Source organism: Mesoplodon bidens, assembly GCF_964165515.1.
Source record: "Mesoplodon bidens genome assembly, chromosome: 3".
Classification (NCBI taxonomy): domain Eukaryota; kingdom Metazoa; phylum Chordata; class Mammalia; order Artiodactyla; family Ziphiidae; genus Mesoplodon; species Mesoplodon bidens.
In genome coordinates this window covers 56,170,887-56,184,815 of record NC_138178.1, presented here as the reverse complement: position 1 = coordinate 56,184,815, position 13,929 = coordinate 56,170,887, and the positions used below count along the sequence as shown (strand labels likewise).

General features: G+C 39.3%; 1 protein-coding gene across 2 annotated transcripts in view; it reads right to left on the bottom strand.

Moving 5' to 3' along the window:
* Nucleotides 1-13,929, bottom strand: part of ZWILCH (zwilch kinetochore protein) — a 39,778-nt gene that overhangs the window by 23,778 nt on the left and 2,071 nt on the right. For both annotated transcript variants that reach the window (XM_081227626.1, XM_081227627.1), the window contains exons 2-7: nucleotides 12,344-12,395; nucleotides 8,830-8,925; nucleotides 5,881-5,999; nucleotides 2,037-2,236; nucleotides 1,440-1,510; nucleotides 608-763 (exon numbers count right to left, since the gene is read on the bottom strand). In XM_081227626.1, coding sequence (XP_081083752.1) covers nucleotides 608-763; nucleotides 1,440-1,510; nucleotides 2,037-2,236; nucleotides 5,881-5,999; nucleotides 8,830-8,925; nucleotides 12,344-12,395 — 694 coding nt within the window. The remainder of the gene's footprint in view (nucleotides 1-607; nucleotides 764-1,439; nucleotides 1,511-2,036; nucleotides 2,237-5,880; nucleotides 6,000-8,829; nucleotides 8,926-12,343; nucleotides 12,396-13,929) is intronic.

The window sequence follows — 13,929 nt, the reverse complement described above, 5'->3', positions numbered from 1 at the left end:
TTTGGGGTCTTTTCTTTTTTCCCTTAATAATAAGCATTTTCTCTCATTATTAAAGATATTTTAAATCATGATTTTAAAAATATATATACACGATTTCATCATGAAAACCTATTTAAATCATTTTCCTACTGACGATTCAGGTTTTGTTTTTAATGTTTTCTAAAAACAGCTATGTGACTGCATTGAATATCTTTGTCCATATATTTTTGTTACCAATTCTGATTAATTTCTTAAGAGAGATTCTAGAAATGTAAATATAGGGTGAAAGGTCTGAATAGAATAATGATTCTTGATGTGGTGCCAATATCTGCATTCTTTTAAGAACAGCAGAGATTATAAGTCACTGTGATGATTCCGTTTGAGTCCCCACACAAGAGACTTTATTAATCATAATTGCAGCACTGTGGATAACTGATAGATCAGATCACCTGGCAAAACCTCCACTGGCTGCTCTGGTGAGACTCTTTCAGGGGCAAGCTGAGCCTTTCAGAGCTGCCCAGGGAGAGCTAAGCCTGGGCTGGGCTGGAAGCGTGGAGCACTAGCAACAGGCAAGTTCAAAGTAAATCCACACTGAGTAAACTCAACAGAAAGAAGGGTTTGCTCCTACCAGAGCCGCAGTTGAAGAGAGTGGAGGGATTTGAAGAATCTCATCCACAGGACTCCAGGAAATATCCAAAGTGATCGTAGTTTGTGAGGCAGCAACTGTATCATCCAAGGCAGTGGACTTAAAGAGCTCATACTGGGCAAAGCCGCTGGCTGTTAACTGAAAGAGTGCATCCAGCAGACCATTAGCTGTGCTTTCACAAGGCCAAAGGCCCATTATCAAAATGAGTTTGACTCTTTTCCCAAAAGAAAAAGTGTCGAGGACTTCCCTGGTGGTACAGTGGTTAAGAATCCACCTGCCAACGCAGGGGACACGGGATCAAGCCCTAGTCCGGGAAGATCCCATATGCTGCAGAGCAACTAAGTCCGTGAGCCACAACTAGCGAGCCCACATGCCGCAACTACTGAAGCCCGCGAGCCCTAGAGCCCATGCTCCACAACAAGAGAAGCCACTGCAACGAGAAGGCTGCACACCGCAACGAAGAGTAACCCCTGCTCACCACAACTAGAGAAAGCCCGTGCGCAGCAACAAAGACCCAACACAGCCAAAAATAAAAAAATAAAAAAATATATAAATATATAAAATAAAAAAATTTGTTTAAAAAAAAAAGTGCCGTGCTTTTATCCCAAATAGAAAAATAAGACAATTCTTTTTCATCACAAAGATTAGCTAAAAGGCAAGGCATATATTTTCAGTTATTAGTTGATATGAAAATAAACATTTTGATACTACAGAAAAATATCTAGTCATATTAGGAGTGAAAAAACCTTTACACTAGGAAGGCAGATTGTTAGCAGTTTGAAGAAAATAATATGAATAGAAGAGAAATACTTACAGTAGACAAGTGATGTCTTTTCTTGTGTGAATTTCTGAGGTCTTCAAGATTTACAGAATAATTTTTATCAGCTATAGGACATGAAAGAAAGAAAAAACTTTACAGGTACAATTCAAAATTACATCATTAGAGCTAGAAAATTATAATCCCTCAAATTCTGAGGGTATCACAACTTAACACTAATAACTGTTGAAATTAAATTTTAAATCACAGATGAAATGTTTTTAAAAGAAGGAAAGTGGAACAGAGGTCAATAATACTACCAAAAGTAGAATTAAAGGCCCACTATGAAATTGGAATTATAGTCAACTTTTTTATCCTCCAATGAAAACTTCCAAAAATACACACATATAAATGAAATGAAACCCAAATAAAACAGCCATAAACTCCTGTTTGGACTTCTAAAAATCTGTTTCTGGACTATCTCCTACATGCTGCAAGTTACACACTGCAGTAGATTCATGGTGGCTAACACAAGTTCCACTGTGTGCACTTCCCTCCTAACAATATCAAGTTTCAGTAAAAACCACAAAGCAATAACTATACAAATAAATATATACACACACCCCCACAAAAGCAAGAGAAGTGAGCTCTCACCTTTACAGGTGACCATGCACAAGACAATTCCTGTGATGATGTTATTGGTTATGATAAGCTCAGCCCCCAGCCAACAGGTACCTTCAGGATCTGAACCATCACACCTTACCCAAAGGGGAGGAAGGGCAGTAACTGGCCGATTAATCTTCAAATGGGTCATATTAGGATTGTGAGCCATGGTGTAAAGTCCAATTAACTGCCTTGGAAACAACAGTAGGAAGAATAAATTAGACATAGAGACTGTCAATCAGTCAAAAGTTTTCTTTTCCAAAGATATCATGAACAGTAGCTACGATTCTGACTCTGATCCCACTTCTGATCACCATCTAAGATTTTATACCCAATTCCAATGTGTGGGGTTTTTCCTTACACCAAGCAATTCTGACACCAGCTGGGTATCCTACAATTCAACTCAATTCTGACACTATCTACCCAAAGATAGCATCAGCTCCCACAGGTTAAAGCCTCAGTCCTACAAGACTGCCTCCCCGCAACTTCCAATTGCCAAATTCCAAGTCAAGGTTGTCATCTGTGTGTCTATAGATCGCAGGTCCCAACAACCCCCTCCTTGGGTTAAATTAACATGCTAGAGCTGCTCACAGAACTCAGAGAAACATTTTATTTGCTAGATTACCAGTTTATTATAAAAGGGTAGAACTCAGAAACAGCCAGATGGAAGAGATGCAAAGGGAAAAGTATGAGGAAAAGGGCACAGAGCTTCCAGGGCCTCTCCTAGCAAGCCACTCTCCCAGCACCTCCATGTGTTCACCAACCCAGAAGCTCTCCAAACCCTCTCCTTTTGTTTTTTTTTTTTTTTTTGCGGTACGCGGGCCTCTCACTGTTGCGGCCTCTCCCGTTGCGGAGCACAGGCTCCAGACGCGCAGGCCCAGCGGCCATGGCTCACGGGCCCAGCCGCTCCGCGGCATGTGGGATCTTCCCGGACCGGGGCACGAACCCGCGTCCCCTGCATCGGCAGGCAGACCCCCAACCACTGCACCACCAGGGAAGCCCACCTTTTGGGTTTTTATGGAGGTTTCATTACATAGTCACAATTGATTAAATCACTGGCCACTGGGGACTGAACTTAACCTCCAGCCCCTCTCCCCACCAGAGGTTGGGTGGGACTCAAAGTTCCAACCCTCCAGTCACATGCTTGGTTCCCCTGGCAAGAAGCCCCCATTCTTAGGTTACCTGGGGTGGGGTCCAAAAGTCACCTCATTAACATAACAAAAGACACCTTTATAGTTCTCCACACCTAGGAAATTCCAAAGGTTTCAGGAGCTGGGCACCAGGAACAGCAGAAAAAGACCAAATATGTTTCTTATTATACATCACAATATCACAGAATCCCAGAAACAAATATCTGGAAAGAAGTGGCAAAATACATAAAAGTTTCACCAAGTGAAGAAGTGGGAGCAAGGCACACGAGGCAGATCGAGAAGTGACAAAAAAAAAAAAAAAAAAAAGACAGAGTGGGTTTCCCTAGTGGCACAGTGGTTGAGAGTCCGCCTGCCGATGCAGGGGACATGGGTTCGTGCCCCGGTCCGGGAGGATCCCACGTGCAGCGGAGCGGCTGGGCCTGTGAGCCATGGCCGCTGAGCCTGCGCGTCCGGAGCCTGTGCTGCGCAACGGGAGGGGCCACAACAGTGAGAGGCCCGCGTACAGCAAAAAAAAAAAAAAAAAAAAAGACAAAGTGTAGCTACTACAAGCAGGGAGTTCAATTTGGCAGGGATAGAGGGTCATTGGGAGTGGAAGTAGGCTGTGAGATTAAGCAAAAGAAATAACAGAATATGTCAATTACATCTCAGTAAACCTGGGGGGTGGGAAAAAGTAGAAGCCAATAAATATATGAAGATGCTTGAGGTCATTAGTCAGGGAACACTTAAGGAAATTTGAATATAGTCTGTGGATTAGATGGTAATATTGTAACAATGTTAAATTTCCAGATTGTGATGACTGTTCTGTGGTTATATAAGAGAATGTACTAGATTCCAGGAAATACATAGTGAAGTATTTAAGGGGGAAGGAGCATGATGTCGCCAACATACTGTTAATATTTCATTTAAAAAACTGTGTGTGTGTGACACGTGTCTGTTATACAGATGAGGGAGTGGGCAGGAGTGGGAGGAGCAGAGGAGGAGGAGCAGGCGACAGAATCACAAAGCAAAGACAGCAAAATGTAAACAATGGTCAACCTGGTTAAGGGTACACAGAAGTTCCTGAACTATTCTTTTAATTTTTCTATAAATTTGAGTGTATCAGAATTAAAAGTTACCAAAAATACGGCTTAAAATTTTTTTTCAAAGAGATGAAAACTAAATTTATTACCAACAGATGTTCAGAAAAGGCATTTCTAAGGGATTGTACTTCAATAAAGAAATACAATAATCCCAGAAGGAAGGTCTGAAATGCAAGAAGAAATGGAGAGCAAAGAAATGATAAGCCTGTGGATAAATCCTAACAAACACTGGCTGGAGAAAACAATGCAAATAAATAATGTTCAAGTTGTGGGACAGAAAAGAAAAAAAAGGCCAAACATGACTTAAAATCAAGAAGCCAAGAAAGAAAAGACTGATTAACTACAAAAGATTTTAAAAGCTTCTACACAGCAAAACAAAACAAAACAAAAAAACCCCACCATGGGGGCTTCCCTGGTGGTGCAGTGGTTAAGAGTCTGCCTGACAATGCAGGGGACACGGGTTCGAGCCCTGGTCCAGGAAGATCCCACATGCCACGGAGCAACTAAGCCCATGAGCCACAACTACTGAGCCTGCACTCTAGAGCCTGCAAGCCACAACCACTGAGCCCACGTGCCACAACTACTGAAGCTCTTGTGCCTAGATCCTGTGCTCCACAACAAGGGAAGCCACCACATTGAGAAGCCCACGCACCACAACTAAGATTAGCCCACGCTCTCTGCAACTAGAGAAAGCCTGCGCACAGCAACGAAGACCCAACACAGCCAAAAATAAATAAATAAAATAAATAAATTAAAAAAAAAAACCCACATGAAGGAAAGTCACTTGTGAATATTGTTATTATGGTCCTTATTCTCTAATATTGTTAAATATATAACCAGATCCTCCAGGACTCTTTGACAGCAAAGACTTCTTGGCTTTGGAGTTGAGGGAGGCCGGGCAGACAGAAAGTCATATGTTGGGGGGTGGGTAGTGAAACTGGCAAAGCAGACAGAGGCGGTAGGATTTCTAACAGGGGCACTACTGGCATCTGGGTGGGATAATTCCTCGTTGGACAGGAGAGCCCCATGCATTGCAGGACATTTACCATCCATGGCCCAGGCCAAAAGCTCCCCTGAATCACTGTGATGATCAAAAAGTATCCCTGCATATTTCCAATTGCCTGCTGAGTATGGCACCCCTCATGGAGGACCACTGGATTGGATGCTGAAGGCTCCTATGTGTCACTCATAAGGAAATTTGGATTTTATCATGAGGCAAAAGAACCACTGAAGGATTTTTAAGCAGGGAAGCAATACAATCGGCCTTCATTTTATAAAGATCACTCTGGCAGCAGTGAGGAAAAAAGATTGGCGAGGAACCAGATTAGAAATAAGGAAAACAATTAAAAGCAACAACAGTAAACAGTATAGGGGAATGGAGAAAGGGAAGATCACCGCAGTCGTCTTAGTTAGGCTTGGGATACCTATGGTACAGTCAAGGGACAGTCAAGTAGATCTATCCTTAGAGAATTGAGTATACACATCAAGGGGGAGGCGAAAGGAGAGAGGGAGGGATCTAGCTAGATACATACTTTTCCCCCAATGTTTATAAGAACACTTCTATTTAAATCCTACCCTCCACCCCTACACTAAGAAAAAACTTACCTGGCTCTCCCAACTGGTAAAGCAAGTGGTCCAACATTTTCACCAGTAGAGAAATCAGAAATAGCAGTTTCTTCAGATTGTAGTTCTTCAACATGACTTGTTTCTTCCTTTTCTAAAGGCTTTAAAAATGTTTAATTATTTAACCAGGTAAAAGGACACTTAAGGTAACAGTCAACTCTTCACTATGCTAGAACATAACGTACTGATTTCTAAACGCTTAAGCACAAAATGATTGGGTTATGACAAGAATCATAGCTACAAACCAATTTGGTACCAATAAATCTCACCGTCAGAAGCATTTCCACTGTCCTATAAAGATACTGATCTAAGTTGCTACTGATAAAGGAAGTACCTGATACCATCAGAAAAGGAAGTGCTCTACCACGTACAAAGTGATGTACAAACACCAAGGGAAACCCACGGAAGACTCCCTGATTTTGTCACTCCACAAAACTTGAAGGTTCACAGCCCTTGCTCCTTAAGTCTATTCCTCTTAGGGCTATCAGCTCTCCCTTGTGTTTCTGATATCCATGTGTTTAAGTAGTTAAATAGCTCAGTTCTGCCAATAGTAACAATAATTTTACGAATTAACATTTCCTGAGCATGTACTATGTACCAGTACTGTTCCAAGCTCTCTTTCATTTTTCATAAAAACCCTGAGATAGATACTATTATTAACCCTGTTTAATTGACCGGAAAACTGAGCTAGTGAATGGCTGAATAGCTTGCCTAGAATAACACAGCTGCTGAGCGGCAAAACTAACATTTGAATCTAGGTAGTCTGACTTCAAAACTCAAACTCTTATCCACTAAGCTCTTCTAGCAGTAAATACTTAATAGGTATCTGACCTAAATGTTTCCTCAACTTTGAATTTCTTCTGTCAGATTCCAGATTTTATTCCCTTCCAGGCCTGGGTTTCCAAATAGTTCCTGGAAGTATCCAAGAAATGTCATTTTCCCGTCCGTTCTACTTTTCAATATCCATCTACCTAAAACTCATGCTTTAAGCTCTGCTGATCTTTGTAGAAATAAAGCCCATCTTAATTGTTCCCCAACCAAAAATGCCAGGTAACTCCTCACACCTCCAAGCTGCATCCTCACTAGTATCCCAACCAATTTCCACAAATCCCTCTGCTCATCTTTACCTTTTCCCAGATAACTCATCTTCATCCGACCAACTTCATTTTTTCAGCTTTTGCTCAACAAACATTTTCCCTTCTATGGGAAAAGTCTAAATTCAACCACATAATTCACCTATAATTATTTTCCAAGCATCTGTCCACCACTGATAAGCATCATTAATACAAAAGACAAATAAATATGTCCCCTCCTCAGAAAGAAGTTTCTGTGTGTATTTAAAATAAAGAGCTCTTTGTTCATTCATCTCAATCCCGGTCCAGACAGCATGTGGGCCCTAAAGCCGACAAAGATACTCCTTCTAAAGGAACATCCACTTTCCCCTGTTAGATCCTGTTCCTATCTACTTCGGGAAACAACACACCCAAGAATGAGTCCTGGCCCCAAAGCAACTGTGTAATGTGACAGCATTATCAGTACTCAGTTAACATCACTGTTACTGCTCTGCCAAAACAGTTCCCGAACTTCAAACACAAAGGTGCGGCGTGCAGGGCAGAACTAGAGATGCACATGTAGAGAACAAACATATGGACACCAAGCGGGGAAAGCAGCGGGGGTTGGGGGAGTGGGATGAATTGGGAGATTGGGATTGACATGTATACACTAATATGTATAAAATAGATAACTAATAAGCACAATACATAAAATAAAATTCAAAAATTCAAGAAAAAAAAGAGAAAAAAAAACCCCACGAAGGTGTAAGCCTGTAATTATAAAGTGATGCAAAAAATAAGAAGTCCCCTCTTGTTACATTTAACAAGCAAAAATTAAAGTAGAAATTTACGAGTCATAGCTACTTATGCTGTGCTGTTCCAAACAGTAGCCACCCACCAGCCACATGTGGCTTTTGAGCACCTGAAATATGGCCAGATCAAATTGAGATTTAAGTGTAAAATACATACCAGATTTTGAAGACGTAGTATGGAAAAAAAACCTTAAAAATCTCATTAATGATTTTTATATGAATTAGGTATTGAAATAACATTAAATAAATTAGATTAAATAAAAGCATTATTAAACATAATTTCAGACCCAGCAATCCTACTCCTAGCCATTTACAGTAAACTGTGCTCACATAAAATTCTGTATAAAAATGATTATAGTAGCTCTATTAGTGATCGTTGAACACTGAAAACAACCCAAATGTCCTTCAAAGGATGAATGGGTAAAGAAACTGTGGTACATCCATACCACAGAATACTACTCAGTAGTTAAAAGAAATGAACCATTAATACACACACAACTTGAATGAATCTCAAAGGCATTATTACACTGAGTGAAAGAAGCCAGACTCAAAAGGTTACACACTTTTGTATGATTCCATTCATGACATTCTTAAGAAGATAAAGCTACAGTGAGGGAGAAGAGGGAATGATTTTTTTTTGAATTTTACTTAATTTTTTTATACAGCAGGTTCTTATTAGTTATTCATTTTATAGAGGGAATGATTTTAAAGGGATAGCACGAGGGAGTTTTTTTGGGGTGATGGAACTGTTTTGTGTTCTCATTATGATGGTGATTACCAGATTGTAGACATGTGTTAAAATTCACACAACTGAACAACAAAAGAAAAAGTCAATTTTACAGTATGAGAATTAATTACCTTTTTTTGCAATGAGGCTACCAGAAAATTTTTAATTACGTATGTGGTTCACATTATCTCTCTGTTGGACAGCACTGTACTTACTACTAAAAGATATTAGAATCCACTGTCACTAACATGCTGATAAGAAAATGTGTACATTTGAGATTATCCACAAGAAACCAAATTTGGCTGTTAAGAATTAACCACAAAGCCCAAGCACTACTTACCACTTTCTCCACGATGAATACTGTGTCATTTTCATTTAGAATATTTTTCAAAGGGTTTGGTTGGCCTTTGCTGATCAACTGCACTTGAACATCAGCCTATTAAAAATGGATTAAGGTCCAGCAATGTTATAGATACACACATATATATGTACAAATATTTAAACACATAAAGACCAGTTCTATGCAAGTAACTGGAAAAGAGAATTTGAACAAGAAGTAATGTTTTCAAAATATAATTTCATTTATTCTTTGCCCATGTTGTTTTTCATGTTGAGAAAATCTAGCTGGGGAATTCGCTGGTGGTCGAGTGGTTAGGACTCTGCACTTTCACTGCCGAGGGCGCGGGTTCAATCCCTGGTCGGAGAACTAAGATCCCTGCAAGCTGTGGCATGGCCCAAAAAAAAAAAAAATTCTAGCTCTTATATCTGTTATCTATGTGTTTCAAGGCCCACCTAAAGAGCACCCTGCCTTGTAAGATCTTTTGATTAGGATCACACTGACATCCTCTTCCCCTAATCATATTGGATTTACTGTTATGAACCATAAAATTAGCTCTTTACTAAATATTGTCTTTTTTCTGATCATACTATGGAATTTAGAACTTTATCAGTTTATAGGAACTGCCTATTTCTTCATTCCAATTGCAATAAACATTTATTGTAGAAAAGTTTGAAAACAGGTAGCTAAAAGAGATTTTTAAAAACTCATCTATAATTCTACTAGCCAGAGTAGTCACTACTATTATTAGTCTTTTTGGTGTATACTTTGCCTGATCTTTTTCCAGATATATAAATAAATCTATTTAAAGAGAAACATATCAGGACTTCTCTGGTGGTGCAGTGGTTAAGAATCTGCCTGCCAATGTAGGGGACACAGGTTCGATCCCTTGTTGGGGAAGATCCCACAGGCCGCAGAGCACCTAAGCCTGCGCGAGCCACAACTACTGAGCCCGCATGCCGCAACTACTGAAGCCTGCGTGCCTAGAGCCCATGCTCCGCAACAAAAGAAGCCACCACAGTGAGAAGCCCGCGCAGAGTAACCCTGCAGAAGCTACTCTTCTGCAATGAAGAGTAGCCCACGCTCGCCACAATTAGAGAAAGCCTGTGCGCAGCAACAAAGACCCAACTCAGCCAAAATAAATAATAAATAAATAAATAAAATAAAATAATAGAAATATATCTGTTATTTTGATAACTCAATAGGATTTTGCTTAAAAAATAAATAGAACATTCTAATGGTTTCATATCATGAACGTCTTTCCATGCCATTAAATGTTCTTAGGCTGTCTAGTACCATGGATCTACCATCACATAATTCCATATTATTCAATATTTGGGTATATTCAAGTTATATGCTATAACAAACAATTGATAATGGACATCCTTTAAGTATTTTAAGATGAATATCTAAAATCACATTGATATTGTCAAATTGCCTTTCAAATATGTCATACCCACATATTTGCATTCCGATCACTTAGGTCAACACATTATTTTCATTGTTTATTTTTACCTTTATCTTGTTATTGTTTTAATTTTCATTTATTTGATCACTAATGAGAGTGAACAGCCTCTAATATTATTATTATTGACAAATATCTCTCACTATTTGAACCTATTTCTTAGTTTGGATATTGAAGCATTTAGATACCAAGTTCAGAGAGCAAAGGATGCTTTGTTATTCTGATCTACTAAGTTCCTGATCAAGTACTGTTGTGGGTATAATTACATCCTCCCAAAAGATAAGTTGAAGTCCTAACCTCTGGTTCCTCTGAACATGACCTTATTTGGAAATAGGATCTTTGCAAATGTAATCAAATTAAGAAGATTAACTAGGTTGGGGGGGGTGTGGCCCTAAACCCAATGACTGGTATATTTACAAGGAGAGAGAGATTTAGAGACATAGACACACAGGGAGAATGCCATGTGCTGACAAAGGCAGGTGTTTCAACAAGCCAGGAAACACCAAGGATTGTTGGAAACTACCAGAAGCTAGGAGGAGGCAAGGAAGGATCCTTTCATAGAGGCTTCAGCTGGAACACAGCCCTGCTGACACCTTGATTTCAGACTCCTAGTCCCCAGAACTGTGAGAGAATACATTTCTCAGGTTTTAAGAAAACTAATGTGGGGCTTCCCTGGTGGCACAGTGGTTGAGAGTCCGCCTGCCGATGCAGGGGACGCAGGTTCGTGCCCTGGTCCGGGAGGATCCCACATGCCGCGGAGAGGCTGGGCCCGTGAGCCATGGCTGCTGAGCCTGCGCGTCCGGAGCCTGTGCTCCGCAACGGGAGAGGCCACAACAGTGAGAGGCCCGCGTACAGCAAAAAAAAAAAAAAAAAAAAAAAAAAAGAAAACTAATGTGTAGTACATTGTTACAGCAGCCGTAGGAAACTAATATAAGTACCAACTGGTAATAATTCAGATAGGGAGGGATTAATAATACATTTACTTGGATATATTTGATTTTTGAGTTTGGTTAGTGAGAATTCAGATAGTAAGAGATAACTATACAGTTGGCCATTGAAGAACACAGGTTTTAACTGTATGGGTCCACTTATACACAAATTTTTTTCAACAGTAAATGCTATAGTACTACATGACCCACTGTCGGTTGAATCCACAGATGTAGAACCTCGGATATGGAGGAACCACATATAGGGAGAGTCCACTATAAAGTTATACTCAGATTTTTGACTGTAGAGGGCCAGCACCCTTAACCCCTTTGTTGTTCAAGGGTCAACAGTATCTGTATTTTTCTTTCTGTGGTTACTTATTTGTATCCTTTGCCTATTCTTCTATTATGATTGTCTTTTTTTCTTATTGATTTTAAGAGCTTTTTATATATTTTACACACATGGATATTAGCCCATTTATGACTATTTCTCCTCAGCTCGTCTTTTAGAATATAAATTTTAGTTTGCTAATTGTTTTAAGGGATTAAGTTCTATGGGGAGTTTACCTATGGAACACTTGGCATATATTAGATGCTTAAACTTAATAAATTCATGAATGTTTATAGCAGCTTTATTCATAATTATCAAAAACTGGAAACAATCCAAGTGTCCATCAACTGGCGAAACAGTGGAATACTACTCAACAATAAAAAGGAATGAACTACTGATACACACAACAACACAGTTGAATCTCAAATGCATTACATACTCATTGAGAGAAGCCTGACCCAAAAGGCTACAAACTGTATGGTTTTATTTATATGACATTCTGGAAAAGGCAATACAGAAGACAGAAAACAGAGCTATAAAACAGATTAGTAGTTACCAGGGAACAGGGGAAACGGCTGACTATAAAGGGACATGAGGGCATTTTTTGGAGGCGATAGTAATGTTCTTGATTACGGGGGTAGTTATATGACCTAATGCATTTGTAAAAATTCATAGAACTGTACTCTAAAAGGGTGAAATTTAGTCTACGTAAATTAACTCCAGTAAACTCAACTTTTAAAAGCTCAAAATTTTAGGATGACTGAGTTGTTTAAAAACCAAATAAAATGTTCATACCTCATAGATAAATGGATCTTTACCGATTCCTTTCTTTTCTTCATCAAATTCCCTGAAATGCAGAACCACATGTGAAAAATAGAGCTATAGTAGTCTGTCATTTAAACTCAGGAGTTAGTCGTTACTTTCTCCAAGAGAAAAACAAAATGCAAAGTATTCATGGCAGTCCTAAGGCATAGTTGAGAAGGGAGAAAAAAGCAGAAAAAGAGGATTAGGTTAACAAGGAAAGAAAAAGAGATGTGACAGAGATTCAAAGACAGCTGCCCCAGAGTGGGTGCCACTGCTTCTCAGAGGCAGCAGGAAATGAGGTTGCCTACCTCCACTCCTGTAACTGTTAAAACACAGCGCCAAGTACTATGAAAGTGTAAGTGACTACATGACTTTCGGCAAGTAAAAATGACTGGATTCCGACCTGCCACTGATCAGCGGGTAACCATGGAGAAGTTATTTAAGGGTCCCAGGCCTTGGATTTCTATTGCTAAAATGGAAGCATCTACCCTCCCTGTTTTCATGAGCTGTCACTAAACAATTAGTAAATTTGATAATGCGAAAGTATTTCCTTTTTAAAATGTAAGCACAAAACTCTCAGATACTTCATAATTATCATTTTATTCAAGGAAGTTGATCCCAAAGCATGTAAACTATTAACCATTAACATACCAAAATGTACATCAGCCTGATCTACACTCTGAAAGAGAAAAGAATCGTTAGAGTCCTAAAGGAACCCAACAGAATGGTTTCAGGATACCATTTATTGTTTGATCCACTCTATAACTCACTGAAATAAAAACTATGACTTACATTGTGGACAAGATTGTGACTTATTCTTAAAGAAGTTTAACTTCTATGTATGCATAACTCAGGGATGTTATTCAATCAATCATTCAAGAATCATGTCACCAGTATGTGTATTATGGGCAGGCACTCTGTGGACAAAAAAGTTGCCTGCCGTTCTGGTAAACACCGAATGCTGCCTGACATAAAACCATCAGCCACTGCAGCCACCCTGGTGCACCTTGAGGGGAATTCAGGATGCAGAAAAACAGGATACTGGCCCTAGACAGTTAAGATGCGTATCAAAGGAATAATTTCAATGAGTCCAGACTCTTACATCTTCCCATACATGGAAAAGCACTAAAATCATTAACTTGAGATGTCTGTTCTTGTGATTAGTAGTAAACTTTTGATGTTCAACTACTTTGTTGTTTTGTTTTGCTTTGTTTTTGTTTGTTTATTCCCCCAGCAAAAACTCCTATATACTCTGGCTACTCCCTTACCTCTTTGGAACAGTTCTTCAGAGCTATCTGAGAAGCTGATTCCCAGGCTATAGTCCTCAGTAAGGTCCCCGAATAACATAACTTTTGGGTTTAGTTTTTTTTTAGTCAACAATTCTTTCTTTCTCACACACACACACTGTATTTTATTTTTACAAGAGAGAAACAGACTGACACCAAGCATTGTAAATGGATGACCACAACAAAAGCAACAATGACTGCAATTACCAAACATGAAACACACTAATATTATGTCATAATATTTAGTCAACAATTCTTACTAAATGTCCAAGATATAAAACAAATGCATAG